General features: G+C 33.2%; 1 protein-coding gene across 3 annotated transcripts; it reads right to left on the bottom strand.

The window, feature by feature from the left end:
• Positions 1-216: 216 nt before the first annotated feature.
• LOC144837400 (uncharacterized) lies at positions 217-26,453 on the bottom strand. 3 transcript variants are annotated; one of them, XM_078692473.1, is made up of 23 exons: positions 26,397-26,453; positions 26,026-26,082; positions 23,005-23,164; positions 22,518-22,603; positions 22,098-22,156; positions 21,785-21,869; positions 21,008-21,165; positions 20,629-20,718; positions 20,327-20,506; positions 19,860-20,108; positions 17,793-17,981; positions 17,487-17,681; positions 16,938-17,246; positions 16,779-16,850; positions 15,874-16,090; positions 14,883-15,053; positions 12,451-12,486; positions 11,966-12,010; positions 6,146-6,172; positions 5,815-5,877; positions 4,322-4,831; positions 3,451-3,508; positions 217-2,536 (listed from the first exon to the last, which is right to left on the bottom strand). In XM_078692473.1, exons 1-22 carry the CDS (start codon positions 26,446-26,448, stop codon positions 3,489-3,491), a joined length of 3,030 nt encoding a protein of 1,009 aa, XP_078548599.1. In that variant the 5' UTR covers positions 26,449-26,453; the 3' UTR covers positions 217-2,536; positions 3,451-3,488. The 3 variants fall into 3 exon arrangements, with proteins under 3 accessions (XP_078548599.1, XP_078548600.1, XP_078548601.1); XM_078692474.1 differs by having other exon boundaries at positions 17,487-17,678; XM_078692475.1 differs by lacking the exons at positions 217-2,536; positions 3,451-3,508 and having other exon boundaries at positions 4,491-4,637.
• Between the last annotated feature and the right edge of the window lie 192 nt (positions 26,454-26,645).

Below are 26,645 nucleotides of genomic sequence, written 5' to 3'. Positions count from 1 at the left end.
ACGTACAATTTGATATAATGACCTCCTCGATGTTAAAATCTCCCTCTTCAAAAAACACTATCCTTACAAATAAACAAATATGTTTTTCATTCATAATTTAGTATTTATTACAAAATATGAATAACAATAAAACATAGCAGCACAAATACTGAATTGAGTTTTAATTTACAAAATTGAATTGAAAGTAAAAAAATATCAAAATATAAAACATTTCATTTACCAAACAGACATTTAAAAATTAATTCATATAAAAAATATAATTACTGTACAAAAAAATTTAACACTATAAACAATCATTTATCAAACATTAATTTAGATTTAAGCATTGTTCGTTTAATAATCGGATCAAATATGGAACAGGGTTAGAGAAGTGGCGTTTAGTAGCACAGTGGGATTCAACAAGTTGTGACTATGTCTAGTATGGTAAGGGGAAAGATTAGAGGGTGCAAGGATTTAATTCTGTTGAGAGCCATATATATAGTTATGACTTTATATATATGGCTCTGATTCTGTTCTTCCGTTTACCTGGTCTCATTTGCATATATTTTTGTCCCGTTTTGTTTTTGTAATTCTGCATATATAAAAAATAAATTAACAAAGTATATAGTTAACTGGTTCTCAAGTTAAAAAAAATATGGAAGACATTCCAACTACTTCCAGTTCCAGGGTATTTTGCCTCTTTATTTTTAATATTTAAACTCAGTTCATTTACTGTACTGTACTAAAATGTTGTCGTTTCATTTGACAAGCAAGGTTGAATTCCTTCAGGGGAACATTTTTGTTTTTAATAGAAAGGGGAATCAAGAGTGGACTTTGACATTTGGATTATTTTTCAAAACAGAAGAAACATTTTAAACAAAATTATATTGGGGTATATTGGAGAGAATTTAATAAATGAAGTAGATAAAGGCTTGTTTGATAAATTTCTTTCATGGAAAAATAATATTCATAGTTTATTTCAAAATGTAAGAAAAAAAAATAGGCATATTATTTAAGTTGAGATATTTTGTTCCTCAAGACATCCTAATTATAATCTACAACTCATTTATTACTCCATTATGCGTTTATGACATTGAGGTCTGGGGTAGCACATATTCTTCTTACTTAAACTAATTACTTATTATTCAAAAAATGTATGTTTGTCATTTGATTTTTGCCTGTAATCTCAACCTAGAGACTCTAATATAAATGCACAACAAAATATAAAAACAGTTAAAATGGTCTGATCTCTAAATATAGCAATATGTAATGCCTGCAACAGGAACATTAGCAATGTTTTTTACCCACATGCTTGTAGGCCTACAGTTATTTTTTGTAATATTCCAGTATTGTTATTTTGTTTTGTCATCTTTTTTTTGTTACAACATTCATGTACCGTTTAGTACACTAAAATCTTATAATAAATCTTTGTAGGCCTACTGTTTTTTTTTGTAATATTCCAGTATTGTTATTTTGTTTTGTTGTCTTTTTTTTGTTACTAACATTCATGTACCGTTTAGTACACTAAAATCTTGTAATAAATCTTCTATTTGTAGGCCTACTGTTATCTTTTGTAATATTCCAGTATTGTTATTTTGTTTTGTTGTCTTTCTTTTGTTACTAACATTCATGTACCGTTTAGTACACTGAAATCTTATAATAAATCTTTCAACAGTAGAACCCCTCCTCTTTACTACTGGAGTAAACCCCTTCTTTAGGACACCCCTATTAAGGGGACACACCCCTATTAAGGGGACACATCCCTATTAAGGGGACACATCCCTATTCAGGGGACACACCCCTACGCTTTACTACTGGAGTAAACCCCTTCTTTAGGACACCCCTATTTAGGGGACACACCCCTATTAAGGGGACACACCCTTCCTCTTTACTACTGGAGTAAACCCCTTCTTTAGGACACCCCTATTAAGGGGACACATCCCTATTCAGGGGACACACCCCTCCTCTTTACTACTGGGGTAAACCCCTTCTTTAGGACACCCTTATTCAGGGGACACACCCCTATTTAGAGGACACACCCTTATTCAGGGGACACACCCCTATTAAGGGGACACACCCCTCCTCTTTACTACTGGAGTAAACCCCTTCTTTAGGACACCCCTATTCAGTCACTTTCTCATAAAACGAGGGGAAATATATGTTTCAACACTACAGCCAACTCCTAATCAGGGGACGACCCTATTAAGGGGACAACCCTATTAAAGGGACACGTTTGAGAGTGCCAAATGGTTGATTTAATCCTATTATAAGGGGACAGCAATTTGTTTCTGGAAAGAAACCACCACAGACAATAACTAGTGTGGTTTACTTCTGGGATACCAAGGTATCTACGCTTTTGTACATTGAGGTATGACACGCTAACATTACATCGCAACCAAATCACTACTCAATTGGCAGATAAAAGAGTTCACAGGTAGATTGTACTGGTACCAGTTTTCAACACTTTAACGCCGTCTAACATTTGTGTGAATAGAATGTCCATCTTGCATCATTGGGCTAAGTCTGTGACTTAAGTTTTCATCATCCTTTGACAGATCTATACGAATGAAAAACAGTATCAATCAATTTAGTATAACAGTTATCATGATTATTGTGGAAATTGTAATTGTTTTTTTAAGATTATGAATAATAAATATAAATTCACACAATAAACACCACAATATTTTCCAATGTAATAAATTCAGTAGATTAGCATCATAATCATTGTTGAAATCATAATCATTATTTGAATATGATCACAGTATAATTCATGAAATGACACAAAATCATTTCCAATTTCAGGAAATAAATTCAGTAGATAGCATTCTTATCATAATTACTGTTTTAAGGATTTTGAATAAAAATTTATGAAACACCACAAAATTCTTTCCAATTTCAAGTAATAATTCAGCATTGTTATAATTATTGTTTAATAATCATCACTGTTTGAATATGATTATAATATAATTATAATTCAATAATTTTCAATATCTATGATCAAAAAAATTTATGAAACACCACAAAATTCTTTCAAATTTTATGTAATAAATTCAGTAGATAGCATTCTTATCATAATTACCGTACTGTTTTAAAATTTATGAATAAAAATTCACGAAAGACCACAAAATCATTTCAAATTTCAAGTAAATAATTCAGCATTGTTATAATTATTGTTTAATAATCATCACTGTTTGAATATGATTATAATATAATTATAATTCAATAATTTGTTATCTATAATCAGTTTTTAGAAACAACTACAGTAAAACAAAACTACTCACTCACATTTTATTCCTTTATAATAATTCTGTTATTCTGTGTATTATAAATCCTAAATTTTAGAGTAATATTCTCAATATCACCAACTTTTTATCATCTTAATTATATTATCATATCATATATCATCATATATGATCTTCCTTTTTTATGTTTATCTCCCAATTTTGTATAATACTTTAATGAATAATTTACCTTCACTCTGTTCACATTGGTGACTTGATGATACCATCTCATTTCTTCTCACTATTGCCTATAAATAATCATTTAATGTAAATAATCAACTTTAATGAATAAAACTAAACTATTTCATTTCATTTATTCATCCAAAGAGAAAATGAAAAATATTATTAAAAATATAGCATAAAATGCATTAAAAGATGAAAAGATTGTACGTGGTTGATGACCTAAAAAACCAGATATTATTAAATTTTAATCAAATTACAATAACTTAAACTGTTTAAAAATGAAAGATTCAATAATATTACAAAATACTTAAAGATGTATTGTCCCTTGAAACACAAAAAATAAAAAAAATTAAAATATTCTACATTTAAATTGGCCATATCAAAGTAATATTAAAGTTATTCACTTTAAGTCGAAAATTCGAGCCAAAAACAAGTTTACGTAATTAACAGGTAAATTAATTTGATTACATTTCGTCTGGAAAATCGTCGCGAGCGAAAGTAAACAAAGATTTCAAACCATGAGTATGCATTATACATGATGATGATTACAACTCGTCACGGTTGAGAAGGTGTTTCCCCACAGATCGCAAGGAAGTTTTATGATTATGCATACAGAGTAGCTAAACAAGCTCGTTGCATTATGAGATATGTTTTGATCGAAAACTTTGACTAGAAGTCAATGTTATTTTTTGAACAAAAAAACGTCTGTATTTCAGTTAAATGATTTTTTTTCCCACAAATTTTTGGTGAAAGTTATTAACTATTATGATACTTCAAAATGACCCACCTTTTTTGAAATCTTTTTTCTAAATTTGTTTTTAATTAGTCAAAGGTACAATACATCTTTAATATATGTAATATAAAGTAGAAATACATACCAAGTAGTGTGTTACTTGCTATTGTTCCGAGACGATCTGAAAACCGATTTATTTTGTCTGGATCATCTGCTAATAATTGCTCAATCTCAAGATAGAGAACTGCATCCCATACGTTGGAGAAGCTATATCTTCTTAACTTGTAGAAAGCAATAACATTATGTAAAGCACGTGGGTCAACTTGTTTTAGGGCCTTGAACAGTCGCTTTCTGTAAGATGACAACTTGGTTTTATCAGTACTTCTAAACTGAACGTTGTTGTCTGTCATATACTTTGATACAAGATCTTTGGCTTGTGCTATTTCAGATGTTTTTGTGACCTGTAACAGCAAGTTAACATTGGTTGGCAAGATTAAACCTTTGTCTTCAAGTTCATTGAGCAAGTCATTTGCATTAAAATCTTGATTTGTAATTTCACCAACATCCAACTTATCGAATAGTAGGAACCTTAGCCAACGATATCTTTCGCCATCAAAGCAACCACTGAGACCAGCTTTTAGGTCTCGGAAATTGTCTGCAAATAAAATTACAGGACATTCGTTTGACAGTGATCATTATTGTACCCACTCCAAAATCAAAATAAATTTTTATTTAATCATCAGTATAGAATATCAACAAAATGTAAAACAGTAATTGAGGTCAATATTAAATTTGTTTTATTTTCTCTCTCCACTCTACTATTTCAAAATAAAAATATTGTGGAATCATGTTAGGTTCGGGTCAAGTTCAATACAAATATGAAACTACTGTCAACTTTGGAATACTTGATATTGTAAATTCTGAAAAATTTGACAGTCACATGTGTGTCATTCTAGACTTGGCTATATGTGGCAAGTTTTGGTTTTGCTTTTCCCAATGTGTTCCCCACAAAGACATTGCATTACTGTTAAACTATTTCTCAAATATGTTTTTGGTAATGCTAGTTTATTTAGTTCAGGTCCGAATTGAATTAATTTATTTAAATTGCATGCGGCTGTGATGATAAATGGACATCTGTACTGTGTGTCCCACGCAGACTAGGCCTTGCTGTCCTACTCTAGTAAACTAGTATTACTGAATGGGTACCCCTATTACTAGCTACAGACTAGCCTAGCCCGATCGTCCGTTGCATGAGTTCAATCTTCTTTGCCATCTAGACCTAGGTGAATGATGACCATAAACAATTCTACATTTGTTGTAAGTACAGTACTATCGTTATTTGACTATCGTCATATATGGAAAGCTGTCGTCGCCAAAAACTCCAACATATAAAAATAACCACAAATCTTGAACATAACATACCTTCACAAACATTTTTTTTGGGTTTGCGCGAATCACTTTCAAGTCTAGTTGTATTCTTATCGTAATAATCCACCTTATATTCTTTGTGTTCGTAAATCGTAAATTTAGAGAGAGTATATTATCATCATTATCACCAACTTAAATTTCAAATTATTATCATCTTGTTCATCATCATTATCATCACAATATCACTATCTTTATCTACTAGTATCTTACCTTCACTTTGTTGGTTTTGGTGACTCAGTGATGTTCCTTCACTTTCATCCTCATCACTACTGCCTAAAAATGATCAATATGAGAAGTATATGTTTAAAGTATGTTAGGATTTGTTTATATACATGGCACTTCTACACAGGATGATCGAGATTTGATCATTAGGAAAGTAGTGCATTACTAAAGCTCTGTTTACACTATCAAACTTGTTTGACAAATAAAGTGTGATGTGCCCAAATATGAGTGATATGCCCAAATATGGTATTGATATGACATCATCATGTCCATATGTGGGCACATCACATTAACGACACATAGGTCTAATATAACATACCTTGATTTGAACTTGTCCCCACATCATCTGTAACAAATAAAATATACAACTAGAATTTAATTCGTCACTTTGACGAATTATAGGTGATCATTTTTATCATTTTACTGAAATTAATTTTTTTTAAACATGCACGTACGTTAACATACGATCGGAAAATGTTGATGTATGCCATCCTATTATATGCTTATAGTGCTGAGTTGTGCCTATATGCCATATACAATATGTACAGTATATACTGTATATCTATATACAGTGTAGCATAGGTGAAATTACGGGACACACATGTTCTAATTTTTTGGCATGACGACGTTATCAAACTAAACTTTAAGATGACAATTTCGAAAGATAATTAATTGAGCAAAAAAATATAAGATTTGGAAAAAAATTTGGCACGTAGAAGCACTGTGCGCGCTCTTTGAATTGTGTATAACTTTGACGAAAAATATGAAAAAACTACTTTTTCACTTCAACTGGCCATATGTTAACATCACAACATCCGATAGGCTTAATTTTTATATGAATTAATATCTACATTTCATCAGCTTTCATAATAAATTATAATCATCAAGGTAACCTTCAATTCTGAAGAGCTGTAAGATATTCAAATTTACTGCGAAGGTGAAATTACACGGCCTACGTTATTCAAGTTTTTACGCGTGATGACGTCATTAAAATGAAGATAGTGTCAACTCATGATAAAGATAATTAATTAAGCAAGCACATACTGAAAGTTGTGCGAAATTCGAGCACACATAACCAAGATGCGCTCTGTTGAATGTGATAATCTACACAAAAAGATAACAAATCCTAATTTTTAAATTCAAGTGGCCATTTGATGACGTCAAAATATTTTGTACGTAAAATGTGTACATGAATTCATATCTACAACTCAATGGCTTCCAGAATAAGTTAAAAAAATCGGGGGTCATCTTGCATTCTGAAGAATTATTTTCATTTTAAAAAAGACCTATTTTTCATCATTTTCAGAACTTTTGTAAAATTAATGTGCGCATTTTGTCATTTTTAACGTGCTCATATAGCGTTATTTTAAGTCGGACCTGACTCAAATTTGGTGAATGTACTAAGGATGGTATGTAGAATGAGATTTGTAAAAAAATTCATATTTTTTACGCTTTTTAAGTATCGCGCGCGCAAAAACGCATTTTTGCGCAGTAATTTTTTGAAACACGCAAATGGCCTAATTCATGCTCTAAATTGATCAAAACTTAATTTTGAGCGTTTTAAATTTTTAACGCGCGATATCACGCGCATGAACCTACGTGCACGTGCATTTTTATTTGCTAATATTTTTACCCTTGATCTGAAGTTTACGTGTAGTGAATTTCATTAATATGTGATAATGAATTATGGAGATATGATTGATAATGTGATTTCGCAAAATGGCGTATAAATGTCGTCACGGATGAGTGATCACGCTGGAAAGCTTATTAGGATTAAGTTATATTATTTGAAAGATATTCTGAAATTTTTGTAATCATTGACATTAAACTTTTTGAGATAATTGTTACACAAAATAGTGTACAGAAACAATAAAAAGAAAAAAAAAAAGAAAAAAAATAATAATAAAGATTTTATACAATAACAATAGGTGATCATTTTATTCTAAATGATCACCTAATAATGAATTCAATGGATGCTATACAAATTCTATATTGCCAGCACAACAGCACATTATCGCATGTTCAATTGTTATAATAAAAGCAGCAATGTATTTTATAAACTATTGAAGTGTTTTAGATCATCATCACATTCTGTTATTTCCTTCATCATTTTATTTTTTATTCGATCAAAACCAACAGTTATTAAAACCGCCACTAACATAAATTTTTGCTACTTAAAGCTGTCTATACCAATTTTATTTATGGATAAGAATCACGTTGGCCATCATCCAGTCATTGGGAATGGTACCGGTTGAGAGGGATAAATTAAACGAGGCCTACCGCAGCAATCACCACTTTGATTGCCGACCAAATCACCGTCTAGCCTAGAAAATCGTACAATGCCTAGAGCGATTGGTAATACTCTGCCATACAATTTACACTCAGTGGTGTTATGCATTTTTGCTGGGAACTTTTTGCACTCCAGTGCATGATAGTGAAAAAATAAGAGCGCACATGCGACTCATTTCAGCGCATCTGATTGGCTACTGTACATCCTTGAACCCATGTTATAATACTAGTTAATTATCATTGAGTCCATAAAAGTAAAACATAGGTACAATTACACAAACCAACAGTGGTGTTGGTAGTCTATGAGTGAGATACCTACCTGTATAGACTCTACATATGCCATTATTCCCAATATGGACACCCCTCGAAAGGAAAATGGAATAGTCCAGGCGCCGTAGCGGGCCGTACAAACGTCTCTCACGCATGACATCGTCCTCATATTCCGAGATCCACGTGATCACGGCGAGGGGATGCAGGAGGGATTGATATACAGGTAGGTATCTCACTCATAGACTACCAACACCACTGTTGGTTTGTGTAGTCTATTTCGTGAGATCCCTACCTGTATAGACTCTACATATGCCAGAGTAGCACCGGCATCAGGAGGAGGGCTTGATTGTGACTAAAACCAAACTTACCCTACTTAGGAGGCCGACAAATTGCCGACGCTACGGTCGCCTGGGACGAGACAACGTCCTGAAGGTAGCACGATGAAAAAGTGGTCTGAGCTCTCCACCATGCCGCCGCTAAAATATCCGAAACGGGCACACCCCGAAATAACGCCCACGAAGCCACAGAGCCACGCACCTCGTGCATTTGAGCTGGCGGCGGCAAGCGTGAAGATGCATACGCTGACTTGATGGCGGAAACGACCCAACGGGCTATCGTATCCTTAGAGGCGGGGCCATGGGGTTTTATTGTAGTCACAAACAGATGTGACGTTCCGTTTCGTAAATGTTGCGTGCGATTAACATATATTTGTATCGTACGCACTGGGCACCAAAGCCTGTCTTCTCGTACAGAGGAGTGCGAGGAAATTTTAGAAATAAAAATGGTTGGTGGAGAGTGGTTCAGGGTTTGGGTCTTTGCTAAGAACCCTGCTCGGAAAGTGAGACGAACACCGTTGTTCTCAAACCGAATATGGCCAGGGTCTAAGGAAAGTGCATGAATCTCACCCTTACGCTTACATGACGCTGCGGATACTAGAAACGCAGTCTTAATAGAAACATCGAGCAGAGATGCTGAACCAAGGGGTTCGTATGGCGGTTTTGTAAGGGCCTCAAGGACCGAGTTTAAGTCCCCCGGGATTGAACTAAGAGATCGGGCCGAATTGGCAGGGTCCTGGGCTGAGAATAAAGCAGACTCAGCATTGTGGGAAACCAAGTTTGGCGAGACCACCATGGAGCTACCAGGAGGATTTTGCATTGATGGCGGCGAATGTGAGATATGACCAGAGGGATGAGGGAAAGAGGCGGAAAGGCATACGCCCACATCCCGTTCCATGAGATCGACAGGGCGTCGGTGGCCCAGGCCGTGGCTTCTGGGTACCGGGAGCAAAAAATCGGAAGTTGAGCATTCCGGTTCGTCGCAAACAGGTCGATGAGAGGTCGTCCAAACGTGTTGAAGATCTGTTGGACGACGGCTGTTGATAACATCCACTCGGTCGGAAGGACAGAGCCCTTGCGACGGGAGAGGGCATCGGCAATCGTGTTGAGTTTGCCGGGAATGTGAATTGCTTTTAGGTGGATCCCCTGCTGGTGGCACCAGTTTAGGAGCTGCCATGTGTAACAACACAGGGTTGGGGAGTGCGTCCCGCCCTGACGGTTGATGTAAGATACCACCGTGGCGCTGTCGGACAGCACCAAAACAGCCTCCCCGTGACATAAGTGGAGCAGGCTGTGTAGAGTATTTGAGACTGCCAGAAGTTCTAGGACATTTATGTGGAGGGCTGATTCCAACATGGTCCAGGTTCCCGCTACCTGCTCGGAGGGCGCATGACCGCCCCACCCAGAGAGGGAGGTGTCGACGGTGACTCGCACCGACGGAATAGGATCGGAGAAAGGTTTTCCCCCGTCCAACCCTCCTGGTTGAAGCCACCACTGAACGTGAGAAGCTACGAATGTATTTAGCGGGACCTGGGCCAGAATGTTTCTGGAGGAAGGGGAAAAATGATAAAGGAGGTGGAGTTGCATCGGACGCATGTGAAGTCGGCAGTCCGGAACTAAATCTACGAAACTCGCAAGGTACCCCAGAACTTTCAGCCACATCAGGGCTGGAGATGATGGTCGGGACAACAGGAGTTTTATCGCTGCTCGACAGGTCTCTATGCGAGCTTGTGATGGGAACGCCAGGGACCGAATGAGATCTAGACGGGCCCCAAGAAACAGAGGGGACTGAGACGGGGTGAGAACTGATTTTTGATAATTGATAATGAAACCTTCTGTGATCTTCAATACAAGGCCGACATCGCTTACGAGGGCCTGTTTGGAATTTGCGAGAATTAGCCAATCGTCCAGGTACATGAAGATTCTTACCCCCATCGAGTGGAATACTGCCCCCAGTGCCTTGACTACCCGAGTGAAGACCCGTGGGGCAGTGGACAGGCCAAACGGAAGGGCTCTGAACTGGTATAGTTCCCCGTCCAGGAAACACCGTAGCCAATGACGGTCCTCTGGGGAAATGGGAATGTGGAAATAGGCGTCTTTTAAGTCTAGAGATGCTGCCTAGTCCCTGGGACACAGGCCACGTAGGACCGTGACTAGCGTGTCCATTCTGAACCTTACCGGGATTATAAACTGATTTAAACTTCGGAGGTTGAGAATAGGACGCCAACCCCCCCGATGCCTTTTCTGTGAGAAATAGTGTAGAAAGGTAGCCTTTTGTAAGGGATGTGAGAGGGACTCGTGAGATTGCTCCCTTCTGCATTAATTCTTTGACCCCATCGAATAAGGCCTTCTTCCTGATTGGGCAGGAAGGAATTTGAGTTGGCCTCTGTGGACCCATATGCGGAAGTGAGGTGAATTCTATCCTGTAACCCGCGTACAGGGTACTTACAACCCATGAGTCTACTCCCATGGACTCCCAGACCTGTGCGAACATCCCTAATCTTCCCCCCACCCGCTCGGTTACAGAAGAACCAAGCCCATCCCCAGGAATGTCACTTCTGGTTCCCACGGCGACCCCGACGCCGCCCTCCTCCACGGGAGGCATGTGGGGCCGGGTGGGAACTGGCCCGAAAGGGCCGGGGGAGTAAGTAGGTCCCATGAGAGGTGGGATGGAAGACGAGGAATGTGGCTGAGGAGGAGGCCTCGGTTGGCTTGGCACCTGGTAAGGGTTAGTGGCCCAGCGTTGCGAGCGAGAAGTGCGACGGTTACGACGCTTTATGCCGCCAGACGCTTTAGAATTGGTTTGGCGACGCGCCTCTAGCCCGCCCAGAGAACCTCCAGAAGTATCAGGTGTTTCATACGGGATTCCCAAGTGGGAAAGAATACCCGGTAGCGCCCTAGAGACGAGCTGGTGAAGTCCGGACGGGAGAGGCGTATCATCGATTGGATGGATTGCTGGATAACTGGATTGTTAAGCGAGGGAACGGGAAGAGGTGCCCTGGACGATCCAGTTTTAATACGCTCCCTCTCCTCTAGGGTCTTACTCACTTGCTCTGATATTAATTTCAGCATATCCGGGCTTAGCACCTGAGGTACAGCGCCTGGACTATTCCATTTTCCTTTCGAGGGGTGTCCATATTGGGAATAATGGCATATGTAGAGTCTATACAGGTAGGGATCTCACGAAATAGACTTAAATTTTTTTTTAAATAATCTATTTATCTGATATATAATATTTCAATCACCTTGGTATGGTTTTCTTCTTTTTCTTCCCGTTGGCCCAATTTCATCTGCAAATAAAATGAAAAATATTACACTAGGTGAACCTTCTGTAAGTGGACATCCTTGGGTCCAGAAAAATATCTGCTTATAAAAGTGCCTACTTATGACAGATTCAGCTGATAGTATCAATTAAGTGTTTGTTAAAAGAGGGGAGGAGCACTGCATACAATGTTTAACTATAATCACTTGAGACACAAAGATAAAATTGCCATGCGAGTAATCTACAACAAGCGACAGCTCATCTGAGCTTATCCAATCCTTCACTTGTCATTGGTCAAATTACTATTGTTGTGCCTACATTCTTGTGTTGCATCCTAGAGATCCAAACACTCGCCATTGAGGACAGCACAGCATTAACAAAGGCAAATACTTTATTATAATTAAATATTATTGAGTCCATAAAAGTACAACATTTTGCAAAACCTATCTACTTATTTCAATCAATTACTTTGATCTGAGTTTCTTCTTTTCCTTTCTGTTTCATCTGCAAATAAAATAAAAAATATTAGTTGAACCTCCTGTAAGTGGACACCATTGGGTCCAGTATCTCATGGATGCACACCAAGATGCAATGCACAGCTCATCTGAGCTTATTCACTTGTCATTGGTCAAATTACTTGTTGTGCCTACGTTCTTGTGTTACATCCTAGTGAGATACAAACTTAATAGCCAACATATTAAACTCTTCTGAAATAAAATAAATAGGTTTATAATATTGAACCTCCAGCATTAACATTTTTTTATTTTAACTATCTTTAACTAAGTATCAATAATGATTCTGATACTACTACTACTGGTAAGAGGAATGAAGATATCACAGCTAACAGCAGCTTCAAATCTATAAAATGTTTTTTTTGTATTTTGAAGATTTATTTAATTTTAATATAATTATTTACATTTTTGCTTAATCTTACAAAACATTTTTTATAACATTTAATTATATTGTCTACACAATTATCGTATATTATTTTGTTAACATCAACTAACTGCGTTCCTGACAAAATCTTTATTTCAATTTGTTTTGCGTTGTTGTTGTTTTTTTTTCTTTTTTTGGTAAAATAAGTAAGTGAAACTAGATTTGATTAGTCAGTATGACGAATTATAGGTTATATGCATTGATTTAAATAAAGGTGATTGATTTTTTAAAAGATATATTAATTGATTGATTTTGTCAGAATCTTTAATTATTTATAATATATGATAGGCTCTTGCTAACGCAAATACAATAGCTGATATCACAATCCGATCAAATATCCATCTACGTATAATGTCATAGACCACATTTGTTACATAATAATAAAGATATAAGTTACTTTTTATCTAGATTTTATTATAAATCATGCGTATTATCTATACACTAAGAAATAAAATTGATCAAACAATACGGATAATAAAAAAAAATCTTATTTTGTTTCGTTCCAAAGGTGAGACTCGATCTTGGTACCTTGAATACCATAGACACGAGCACAGACCACCGAGTCATACACAACTGACTAAAAGTTGAGGAAAGATTCCTCCGTGTATTTACTATGCAGTAACCACTTACTTTGGTGCAAATAGATTTTTACATACCGCAATGAATTATCATTTTTTACTATGATGACATCTTTAAAAATGTAAAAATATTATGCACTGTCAAAGTATATACTTTTAACTTTAATATATGAACATTTTAAAGAAGAAAGAAATGTTTATTTTGTTATTTTGGACCAAGAAAATGTCATAGTTGGTTTGATTGTCAAAATAAATTTTTTTAAATTTAATATGCAATTAATGATGACTTAATTTCATAATAAATTATACATATGATACACACATTTTAAGAAAATGAAATGCAAAATAGGAGATCCTGAGCATTCTGACGATCTATATTAATTTAAATTTAGTATATTTTCACCATATATGGCCATACTGCGTTGAAACACCGATTCTCGTCAGATCACTGTTAAGCAACGTTGGACCCGGTTGCGTTCTGGATGGGAGACTGTCTAGAAATAGCGGCGGGTGCTGTATATACACCAGAGAGTGATGGTATAATGATAATATCGGACTAGCATGTAATAGGCATGGGTTTGAGGTTATCTGTACGATATTAATTGCATCCTTAAGCAAGGTGCTTTACTCTCATTGCTTCGTCCTTCGGATGGGATGTAAAGCCGTTGGTATCGTATACTTAACCGTGCACGTTCAAGAACTTGGTACACTATTCGAAAAGACTAGGGGATCGTCTCCCGGTGTGCTGATCTGGTAGGCGCTGCACTGCTGGCTGCCGTAGGTCCGTGGAGGGCCTAATCCGAATTTCCAGTTAAACTTGAGGACCAGTAACAATACACACATACACTACTTTGTTAACTTACAAATGCGTAGCCTGTCCCTTTTGCTTGTATTATGCAATTTCGAGTTGAAAGGTGAAAATTATTAAAGAAAGGTTGTAAAATGTTTTACACGTAGTGCAAGTGCAAAAATTCGTGCACTCATAGCAATTTTTTAAATACTTAAAATTGCTTAAAACATACTCTAATTTCATGGAAAATAAATGTTGACAATTTTGAACATTTTAAGAGCTATATGTGCTACGCACGTAATTGTATCGCCATATGATAAAATATGACCTGAAATTTATGAGTACCAAATTTTGTTTAATTATGATACATGCTTGTGAAGATAAGATTCTAAATGTGATTTCGTTGAATATTTGATTGCGCACAGTGAAAAGAGACATCGATTCCTGGCCATAAAGAATATACTCTGGAAAATTGACGTGGCTAGATGAAATTGATCTCAAAATGCTATGGAAAGAATAAATAAATAAATAAAGATTCTAACAAAATGCATATAACCTAATAAATTAAACTTGATGTCTACATTAATTACTCTTACCGCCAAATATTCTTGTGTAATAATATGAGACATCCATCTTGTAAATACACCAGGCTGCTACCAGAGTTACAACACCAGCAATTCCTGCTGGTATACCACAACCTATCAATACTGCAAAAACTGCAACTGAAACTGCTGCCACAGCTGCAAATTTATGCCAGTGGTTTGATTCTGAAATTAAAATCAAAACTCTTTACTTATTTAATAAAAATCAACTTAGCAAAAATTTAACCTTTTAACAATTTCTGTATCATTTCTTCCAGATGTGTATACATCAACGATTTTGTTTGGGTTTTTTTCTTTTAGTTTTGAGTCAAATTGTAGAAAAATAACATTTTCCAAAAAAATCGTAAGTAATGATTATTCAAAATTTTGTTTGCATGTTACGATAAACATGATATTGCCCTATTAGCTAAAATACAACTTTCCAAGGTCAAAATGACTAAACATGTGATAGAGGGTGCAAGTTACAACAAATTTCAAGACGATATTAACAAATATAGAGGACGCATCTTGTAAATAGTTTTAATGAATTGCAAATATCTTCAAAATTATCGAAAACTACAGAGGGTGCTACATATTATAGGCAAATACGATTAAATAATTGTTTTTCCTATATACATGGTAACGACGGGTATACACAGTCTAAGTTCAAAAACATTTGTTTATAGGCCTACCTGGTACACGCAGTGAAAGGGTCAATATATCAAATAGCTCCTGTTGTTGATTTAGATGGTGTCTCCCAGATCTTATATTTTCTACTGACTTCCACAGAAATGTATTTTATACTTAATTTTATTTATTTAATATTTAGGTTTTTCTCCACATTTTATCTGTTAATTCTTTACATACATTTAATTATTTATACTTATTTTTCTGCTGACTCATATAATTACAGATTAACAGTCTGTACCTTTGACTTTATCTTTGTTTATTGGTCAAACAATTAATAAAATAAAATCAAACTTGCTGTCTCTGTTATTACTCTTACCTCCAAATAGCCGCTTGTAACGTGCAACATCCATCCTCAAATACTTTCCAGTTTTGGTGCATGGCAACTTCTCGTCCTGGAAATCACCAAGATTTTGAATGTGCTTCTTTTCTGATCCATTACTACATACATCACAAAGTATGCATCTCTCATATTGAATCCCTCTTCTACCACCATCTTTAGAAGGTTCAAATGACTTCTGGATCGTTAACAAAACCTACAAACATAAATTGAAGGTTAATTTTCAAAAACATGCAATAAACACATAAACAATGTAGCACACGTTTTTAAAATGTTTACTAAACATTTACAATACAAAAGGAAAAAGTAAAACAATAATAATTAAAATAAATCTTAAAGTTAAGGTGAATTATCACTACTATCCACATTTTACATAGTTTGTCACAAATGTAACAAAATCTTTACCATAAGATCTGTCACCATTAACAATAAACCTCATTATTGTTTATAAAGTTTTAATTGCAGACATTGAGGCCAAGATTCATGACCATATAAAAATTAAAAATAATAAAAATTCAGAGTGTGTAGGCATGCTATTGATTTGCATCTACATTTCAGTGAAAATCACTTATAAACTAGTTTTGATAACTGTACTTTAAGTTGTTTGTATTTTAAATTTATATAATATTAAGATTATATCATTAATTTGTTAAAGATGTAATGTTTTTATAAATCAATTGTCAATAATCAATTTCATATTCAATTAAAAATGTATATCAATAAAAATTACAAATTATATTACACATCAAGTAAACTACACAAACATGATTTTAAATATTTAAGTTATTTTAAACTATGTCATAATCACAAAAAAAAAACCAAATCAACAAAAATTTCCATAAAAAATCATATAGTTTTAAAAACTGATATATGAAATAACATACTTCTTTACATGCTTCAGAAGAGGGTTCTTCATTACTTGCTTCATTAGGAACATTTGTTCTTTTAATAGTCACCTGAAAAAAGAAGAAAATTAATGTTTTGATATCTGAATTTAAGTTTATTTTTAGATTAAATTCACAAGAAATTATATGATACAGTACCTTTAACAAGAACTTTCTTTCATCCTCCTCATCCGTAGTCACAAATTTGACAAGAGATAAGGTCACATGATGATCTTGGTCGAAGTAAAGTTTAGCATGATTATACAAGAGTATTGGGTCATCGCCTTTCTTTTGAAATTTGTTGAGGAAATCAATAATCATATATGGAAACAATACATCTGGCAGATATCCCTTAAAGTCGTAATAGATACTGATAGCTGGAAATTCATCAGGCAATGGTTTCACTTCAGTTGATGTCTTGAAAGCAAGGCGTAGTGGCACAAAGAATGATCGCTTTCCAACAGATTCCTGGAATTGTTGATTTGTAAAATGCCATTTAAATTTCATTTAATAAGAAAACGAAGATCATTTCCTGTACATGTTAAAAACATCTTCAGCAGAAAGTTTAAACAAAATATGTCATAACCCTACAAATATTTTGAAATTTTATGTAAAATTTCACCAATTATGTATCATCCCAAAAGAATTTTTACATAATCTTGCATACAAAATAAAACATATTAGAAAAGATAACTGAATAAAACCTACCTTAGATTTACTCTTCATGTCTTGGCTGCTGGTTGTCTTCCTCTCACAAATGAAACCTAATTGAATCATCAGTGCCACAAGGAACTCAAAATTCTTTCCTTCGTCAACTTTACGCTCTTTCCATAATTTTCGCAACAACTTTTCTTCCAGTATGCCCTTGTCAAGTTTAGCAAAAGCCTTCTTAAATATGGGCTTCTAAACCAAAAAAAAGAAGTACCTCTATGATCAAAAACAAGAAACTACATAGGGTGACAGCACAAACACATATTTACAATTTAAAACATTACATAGGCCTACTGTACTTACTGAACATTTTGGTGGAATGACCGTTACAAAAGCAGTCACAATTTCAACCAGCTGCATTGGATCTAACACCGCTTTATCTCTTAATAATTTGTTGTCAGGCATGTAAACAATTTCACCAAGATCATACAGGAAGTTAAGCAGTACCGATTGTTCTTTTTCAATACCATTCTTAGTTGCCAGCATTTTGAGCTAAAAATAATGGTTATAATATTAGATTTTTAAAACATAATTAAATAAGAAATCATATTCAGTTTTTATAACATGGTAGAGATACATTTATTACCATTAATTTTGTATTTTTAGCATGAAATGTTACATGGACAACACTTTTTGGTATTTCAGTGTAGATAATAATAGAAGAAGCATGCACTACAGTTAAACTGTTTTCTCATGCAAGTCTCCATTCCTAAATTGTTTCTATATCCATTCAAATTAGACTGTCTTTACAGAAATCTAATCAGTACTATATACCATATTTCAATATGAAACAGTAATATTACAGCTTACCATGTGGCAATGTTTGTTTTTCATGTCTATTTTATTGTTGTGCTTTTGAGACGAATGTATAGAAAACTCTAATTTCAACATCTGAGTTTTCTAGTTTCATTCAGAAAATTCAGATTACTAAAATGGACCATCCATTATTAATTAATTCAATTCAATAAACTTTATTGTCAAACTCATAAATGGCTTGAAACTTTGGCTGAAAGTACACACATTAAAATTGTCTAAAAACATTGTCGCACAAACAGTAAAAAAGAATAAAATCACATAAACAGAGAACAAGATGTTATAAAAAAGTTAAAAGAGGACACAAAAAGTACAAATTGAGTTAAAAATACAGATTTAAAAAATACAGATTTAAAATACTTATTGCAGTTATCGTTTCCACCTTAAATTAAAATGCCTCATGGCAGGTTTAAAAAAATACAGATTTAAAATACTTGTTGCAGTTATCGTTTCCACCTTAAATTAAAATGCCTCATAGCAGATGGGAGAAAGGATCTACGTAGGCGTTCAGTGTTCCAGCGAGGATATGTAATGCGCCCAGACCGGCTTAACGTAATGTACTGGTTAAGGGGGTGGCTAACATCTGACATAATAACTTTAAGTTTATTTGTAAGTGCGTTGTTAACAACTTCATCTGATTTCTTAATATCGTTTCCTATTATCTTTTTGGCAGATTTACTTATTCTTTGTACTTTTTTCATGCATTGCTGATTTAAATTGTTGAACCAAACTATTGCATTAAAAGTTAAAACAGATAAAATAACAGATTCATAAAATAAAGTCAAGATCCTATTGCACACATGAAATTTCTTCAATCTTCTCAAAAAGTACAGTCGTTTATAACAATTTGTGGTAACTAACTTAGTGTTTTCCTTCCAATTAAGTTTATCATCGATTACTGTGCCTAGATACTTAAAGTGACTAACAACTTCCACTTCATCGTTTAATATACATAGCTTATCATGTGTTTTGTTACCTTTTCTAAAATCAATGATCATTTCTTTAGTCTTGTCAACATTTAATTTTAGATAGTTATTAGAACACCAAGTAGAAAAATAACTGACATTATCAAAATATGACTTAGGGTCATCATGTTTTATCAGGCCAACTAGACCGGTGTCATCAGCATATTTCACAGTATAGCATTTGGTTAAAACTAGATCATCTGAACATTTAAAATCATTAGTATATAAAGAAAATAAAATTAATCAGAGGATAGGTTATTTGAAATATTATTACTTTATGATCAGATAAAAATAATAAATAATAAAATTCTGCAAATCCTAACTTATAACATTAATAGTAATAGTGCAATGAACAATTTATAAAAAGGTATATAAAGTATTTTTATAATCCCTCCGATTAATAATGGATCAGTCCATTTCAGTGGTCAGAATGAAACTAGTAAACTCAGATTTTGAAATCCGAGTATTCTATACATTTGGGTGTGGAGTTCCTCTGATTAATACACTGTGGCAGAACATGGTTAATGAAAGTATTAATTAAGTTCTAATGTTTAAAGTAAGATTATTAATGTGGTTACAAAATAAAGTTTACCTCTTCTAAAGGACACAAAGAAAAATGTTTTTTCCTTCTGAGGTCATGAAGATCACATCGAAAACGCATCCACTTTAAAGGAATATCTTTTTCTAAAGCTTTCATAAGCATTTCAATAACCTCTTTGAGATCACTAAAGCTTTTATCTGTTGTTTCTCGGCTGTTTTCAATGGCAATATATTGATATATATGTTCTTCATACAGTTTTCCTCTAAGAACGTCTTGAACCTTCTCAAAAATGGTATTTGCCTGGTTGTAAACAGTTTATAAAAATGTAGAAAATATATATTATGTAATGAGCACATTAGTCAAATACTGTCATATATTTAAAATAATATTTTTATCATTTAAAAACTGTTTATATTATATGCCTGATAAAGTTGTTTAATAAAGTATTCTAGTTCAGTTTCTTTAAATTAATGGAGCAGTAATACCTTGATTGTGGCTAGAAATAGATGTAGTATTACCTCAGCATCTTGTTCTTTTTCAGTCTCACCAAGCTTCCCCTTATGTGTACCCACAATAAGGATAGTTGGTTTGTTAACTTCATTCTTTGCATCTTCTTTCACAATACGACTATGAGAATAAACTGACAGGATGTAAGATAATATGAACTGGAGATTGGTCCAATGATGTTGATGCTTTTTCTGAAAAAAAAACAAAAACAAAAAAAAACAAAATCAAAACAAAATTAAAATTAAATGCTTTTTTTTCAAGAAGACTTGTTCCAGCACAAGTACAATACCTTAATTAGTCTTACAATACTTACGCCATTAGAATCAATGACAATAGCACGATCTTTGAGGTCCACACTGAGATCAAACACTACAATGTAAAGTGCTTCTGATGTTACGAAGATCTGGAAAAAATAATGTGCTTGTTATTCAAATATTCGATTAATATTCTTAAAGGCCTATGAACAAGCACTACCATTGGATTACAATTACTGAATGGGGAAAATGCAAACTATACCTTGGCCATACAATTATGTTATTATTACATTACAAATTTGATATAGCACTCTTAGAATGAAACCAATTATGTTATCTTTTTAACTGGCTGACGTGGAGTTTATTAAAGAAATGTGTAGAAAGAATTTAAACAATAAAATATCAACTTACAAGGCAATAACATATTTTGTAACTTACGCGATGTATACCATGGTATATCATTTGTCCCCCATGATCCCAGATGTTGAATGTTTCTTCTAAAGTCTCCTCTTTATTTTTCTCAACTTTCTTGATTACATCTTTATCAAACTGCTGTTCTGTATCAAATGAAACAGCTTTAGTAGCTGTATCAGTACCTGTAGTGGAAACAAGCTTTTTTGGTTATCAAAACATATGTAACAAGAATGTAATATAAAAATATGATAAATGATTTCATTTTTAATGACAAATTTAAGTCCCAGTATATTAATATATATATTATGAGTATTGTTTTAGTTGTCCTCTTTGTTGTAATTTTCATTATCATCATCATCATTGCTAAAGTCACCACCTACTACCACATAGATGCAGGCTTCACCATTATTAATATCTAACACGTCATCATTATCATTATTATTTTCATCCTTGTTTTTCATTTTTAATGTCATCATTATAACTTTAGTTTTCACTGTCTAGAAATGTATGACTGTCAATCATAATTAATACACAGATAAGTTATAGTTAATTATAGTTGTCATTATCATAGTAGAAAATTATGTCACCATAATTGTTACACAGATAGGTTGCCTCCAAATCTGAGCACATAATTTTAATAATGTTATAGTTATTTAGTTACTTTAAATTAGAAAATCTTATATTATTATCTTAATTATTTCAAATAATTTTGAAAAATTGCAAACTCATAATATAAGACTTATTTATTAGTGTTTTTACTACAAAATGTAATAGATAAGAATTTACGGGAAAGTTACATACCATCATTTTTGTAATCATCATTGTTGTCATCAATATTGTAGTTAACAATACCATCATCATCTTCTGTAGATGGTTTCATGTTAACCTGACACATACAAACAAAAAATAAACAAAAAAACAATAAATGTTATTCATTAAAACTTGAATATTGTCTACACCGTTAATAGAAATAAAAAAGTAATGTTTACTCTTAAAACAATAATTAGAAATTTAAAACATTAAATTAGTGACTGGTTTGCAATAGTAGAAATGTCCTGTAGGTACTACTTTATTTTATTTTTTTTTTAGTACACTATTACTGACATACGCTTACAGTTTTCTTTGCTCTCAGTTTGTCAGTGACCATTTTTGTATACTGATTTGAAGGATTACCTGTAGAGAAAAAAAAAGTGTGTACATATTATTTTAGCAGATACATTAATACGTAACTATACTTTGGACAACTGTCAAACTTATTGATTAATTAATGTAAAATTACAATTACAGTACATCATCAAACACTGTAACATTGCTTGCGTGTTAAGAGATCATAGAGTAACAATTGTATTAGCATAATATATGTGAAAATAAGACCGTTGACACCATACTACGGTTGTATACATTTATTGAATTCCATTCTACATCTCCATTTCATTGTGGGACTGTTTGTGTCTATGATAATAATTATTGATAATATTGTTACATAGCCAATGATGATGGGAAAAGTAATATGCTAATTTGTATTCATGTGTACCACTATCAGCTTTAGCCTCATTCCATGTTGTGCTTGCTGTTCTTATCACCGCTATTCCATCTGTAACTACATGCTTTTCCTCAAATCTGGCAAAAATACAATAATTTGAAACCAACTATGAACTTCAGTCATTTTAAGTACCGTAAAAAATGCAATTTTTTTCCTTTTAATTCAAAACCATTTTAATATATTCATTAATTATACATTTAGGAAGTCAAGTTATTAAACAATATGTATGATCTTTTTTTTTTAGAATACAAGATTAAAATTAAATTCTATAATCTACAGAAAATTGTATGGTGTTATGATTATTGTAGTAACCGATTTATATATTTATAAAAGATTTTATTCTAACTATTGTTATTGCAATATTTAGAAAAGTAGTAGTTTATCAAAAACAAATCAATAAAAGTTGGCTGGTTTGTAATTCTTAGTTGACTCAATTATTTTGTAATGTCAATTTCACTGTCTTACTACTACTACTTACTCTTTTCCAAGACAGGCATTGATGAGGCAAGTTTTACCCACTCCTTCCTGTCCAATAACCTTAAGCATTCCAAGATTGACTTTGACAGAGCCTCCTTTCAAAGCTTCATTGTAGGCATCCTGAAAATCTAATTCACGAGAAGCAGTAGCAGTTGGAATATCTGAAATTGAATAACCATTATTATTATTAACAAGTTTGTGAGTTCCCTAAATAAATTACACTATATGAGTTTTAAAAAAATACTCCATACAACAAGAAAAAAGCATTTTCTTGAAAAATTTCATCTGGTTTCAAATTTATATTTTTTAAATAAATTGTTAACTTTTCGGTAAACCAATTGTCAAGTACTTACTTGATACGTTTCGGCTGGTTTATCGGAAAGTTAAAAATGTATTTATAAAAAAAAAGTTAAGAAAAAAGTATTAATTAAAATTCTATTGTAATGAATACTGTAATATTAACATTGTAGTATGTTAAATATTAACAAAAAACAGGATAAAAAATGAGAGCAACACTAAGCAATTAAGACCAATTCAATAATTAAAAAAATGGAGAAAAAAAGTGGTAATATTTAGCAAGTATACTATGATATAGGTCCATGAGAATACTGTTTCATTCATAAATATTGAGTGCTGTTTAATATTTAACAAGTAGAAAATAAACCATTCCATTATCTATACATGTACATACAAAGAAACTTTTATCAGTTATGTTAGTACACTTTTCAAAATTAACAAGAGCAACGAAAGAGTTTCAAAGTAAAAAGTTAAAATTGACATTACGCACATTGATAATTCATGAAAAACAAATACTTAAAATGGTCTGAAAAATGCTTTAATTTAGTTTTAATTAAAGATGTATTGTCCCTTTGACTAATTCCAAAAAAATAAAAAATAACAGATTTTGAAAAAAGGTGGGTCATTTTGAAGTATCATAATAGTTATTAACTATCACCAAAAATTTGTCGAAAAAAAAATCATTTAACTGAAATACAGACGTTTTTTTGTTAAAAAAATAACTCTGACTTCCAGTCAAAGTTTTCGATCAAAACATACCCCATAATGAAACGCGCTTGTTTGGCTACTCTGTATGCATAATCATAAAACTTCCTCACGATCTGTGTGAAAATACCTTCTCAACCGTGACGAGATGTAAACAATCCTAATTAGCATATGCATAATGCGTACTCGTGGTTTGAAATCTTTGTTTACTTTCACTCGCGACGATTTTCCAGACGAAATGTAATCAAACTAATTTACCTGTTAATTACGTAAACTTGTTGCTTTTGGCTCGAATTTTCGACTTAAAGTGAATAACTTTAATATTACTTTGATATGGCCAATTTAAATTTAGAATATTTTGACCTTCATTTTTTTGTGTTTCAAGGGACAATACATCTTTAAATTTAATTCTGTTAATTTTTAACATTTTAAGCACACATTTCTTGTATGTTTGTTTAGTAAGCCTCTTTTAGTAAGGGCGTGTGGCACAGGGTGTTGGACGTTGGACTACTGATCGAATCCAACTCTCGCCGTATTGCTTGTATCCTTAGGCAAGATACTTTACTTATGTTTGCCTCTCTCCACCCAGGTGTATAAATGGGTACCCGGTTAGATCAAGACACAACTTTGCGCTGATTACTAGCTGCATTATGGGAGTATGTTTCCATCGTGTTTGATCCAAAAAATGACTGGGGTAATAATGTTCAGCGCATTGAGAGCTTGCTTATATGCGCTATATAAGAATGAACTATTATTATTTTAGGCTAAAAATCAGAGCATGCATAATGAAATTGTTCAATTTATGCCTACATTCAACTATACCAAGTGCAAGTGAAGGCCATATTATAGCACAACATAGTTGTTTTCAGTTTCTGTGCTGCGGATGGGTGAAAAGTAGTGGTACTTTTAAAATTTTAAAGTCCACTTAATCTAGGCTCTTAAACAATTCATGATTTCAACAATGAAAACTATGCTAATTATATAAGAGGTTCCCACTTCTGTGTTTGGCCATTGGCTCATGGTTACCTCAAGCGCTGTATGCCAACTTTTTTGAAAAATTAAAACTTGTTTGGAAACCTGCTTTTCTTTATCGTATAGATCTCTCGAACGATGATTTTCGAAGGTTGATTACAGACTTTGCACAATGGTTTGACCAACGTGGACTCCTTAACAGGCTACAAGTTCTATTCATAGAAATGGTAGATGACATTGAAAATTTGAAAAGGGTTACCAGTACAACTGAACTGTTAGCTCTGTTAACTGCAAATGGAGTATTTAGTCAAACAAATCTTTCTGTCCTGTATGATGCAATAAAAGTAACTGAACAATTTGGTTTTCAGTCGGTCATTAAAGAGAAGCTTCCTGCTTTCAATAATATCAAGAAGCATAATGTAATATCATTTTCACCACACGTAATACAGATTTTTAATCTGGGAAGAAATCTTAGTGACTCAGATATTAACACTCTTGATGCACGATACAACTTTCCTGTTGTTAAGAAGTATGCAGACAGCTGGAGTATGATATTGGATTTTGTTCCACAAGGGTTGCTGAGTGAAGACAAAATAGATGAGGTTAAGAAGGTTCTTAAAAGAGGTAATGTTGGAACATCAAGTTCAAATCCAGGTATGTTTTATTATGGTTTAGAAAACAACTACAGTACAACAAAACTATCCACTTTCTTTATTTTTGTCTTAATAATCAACATTACATACTTTTGTTGAAATATTATGATTATTAATGTTAGAGTATCATTCCCATTAACACCATGTCATTATATCTTGATATCATCTTGTCCATATCTTTATTTTTAAGGTTTATAATTCTTTGTTTTTGTTTGCCATTTTGTCTTTTTGATGGCCCAAATCAGCTCACGCTGACTGGGTCCCTCTCTTGAAATATGGTGTTTAAAAATAAATAATTAATAAATAAATCATCATCACAATTATCACATTGTCATAATATTCAGGCTTATTTTGTTATCCCTATCATTCTCTAATCTACTTTATAAGTAATTTACCTTCACTTGGTTGTTGACTTGAAGATGTAGTCCCATTCTTGTCCTTCTCACTGTTGCCTATAAAAGTTCAGTTAATATATTCTCAGCTTTAAATTAAATTATTATTTTATTGAAATTAAATTACCATTACTGTACATAACTTTTTTGTTAAAATGGACATAACATCAACAATTAATTTCAGGATAGTTCTATAACATACCTTTATCAAATAGTACGACTTTCGCTCTTTTGCCTATAAGGTCAGCAAACCTCTGTACTTTGTCTGGATCATCTGCTAATTCTCTTCTCTCTCTAATTAAATTACTGTTACATAACTTTTTTATTAAAATGGACATAACATTAATAAACTTCAGGATAGTCCTATAACATACCTGTATCAAGTAGTATGCTTCCTGCGGTTCTGTTTAGACATTTTGCAAACATTTCTATTTTCCCTGGATCATCTTCTAATATTCTATTTATCTCCAGATGTAAAACTGCATCCCAAACATTGGAGAAGTTATTTCTTTCCAAAATGTAGAAAGAAAGAACTTTATGCAAATCATTTCGGCTAACGTTTATGAGGGCATTAAACAATTTCTTTCTGTAAGATGACAACTTTGTTTCAGGCCTGTCCTGAA

The sequence above is a fragment of the Antedon bifida genome, chromosome 3, assembly GCF_963402885.1.
Source record: "Antedon bifida chromosome 3, ecAntBifi1.1, whole genome shotgun sequence".
In the NCBI taxonomy this organism is placed as follows: Eukaryota; Metazoa; Echinodermata; class Crinoidea; order Comatulida; family Antedonidae; genus Antedon; species Antedon bifida.
The sequence above is the reverse complement of the archived record's forward strand: the minus strand, read 5'-3'. Positions and strand labels throughout refer to the sequence as shown.

What these genes read in the sequence shown, in the direction of transcription:
- LOC144837400 (XM_078692473.1), bottom strand. Translation starts at nt 26,448, where the DNA reads ATGTTTGCAAAATGTCTAAACAGAACCGCAGGAAGCATACTACTTGAT. An exon ending in TCATTCCACCAAAATGTTCA is followed by an intron (nt 17,682 to 17,792) that starts GTAAGTACAGTA and finishes TTTTTGGTTTAG; the next exon opens with AAGCCCATATTTAAGAAGGC. An exon ending in CTTCTGAAGCATGTAAAGAA is followed by an intron (nt 16,091 to 16,778) that starts GTATGTTATTTC and finishes TTATGTTTGTAG; the next exon opens with GTTTTGTTAACGATCCAGAA.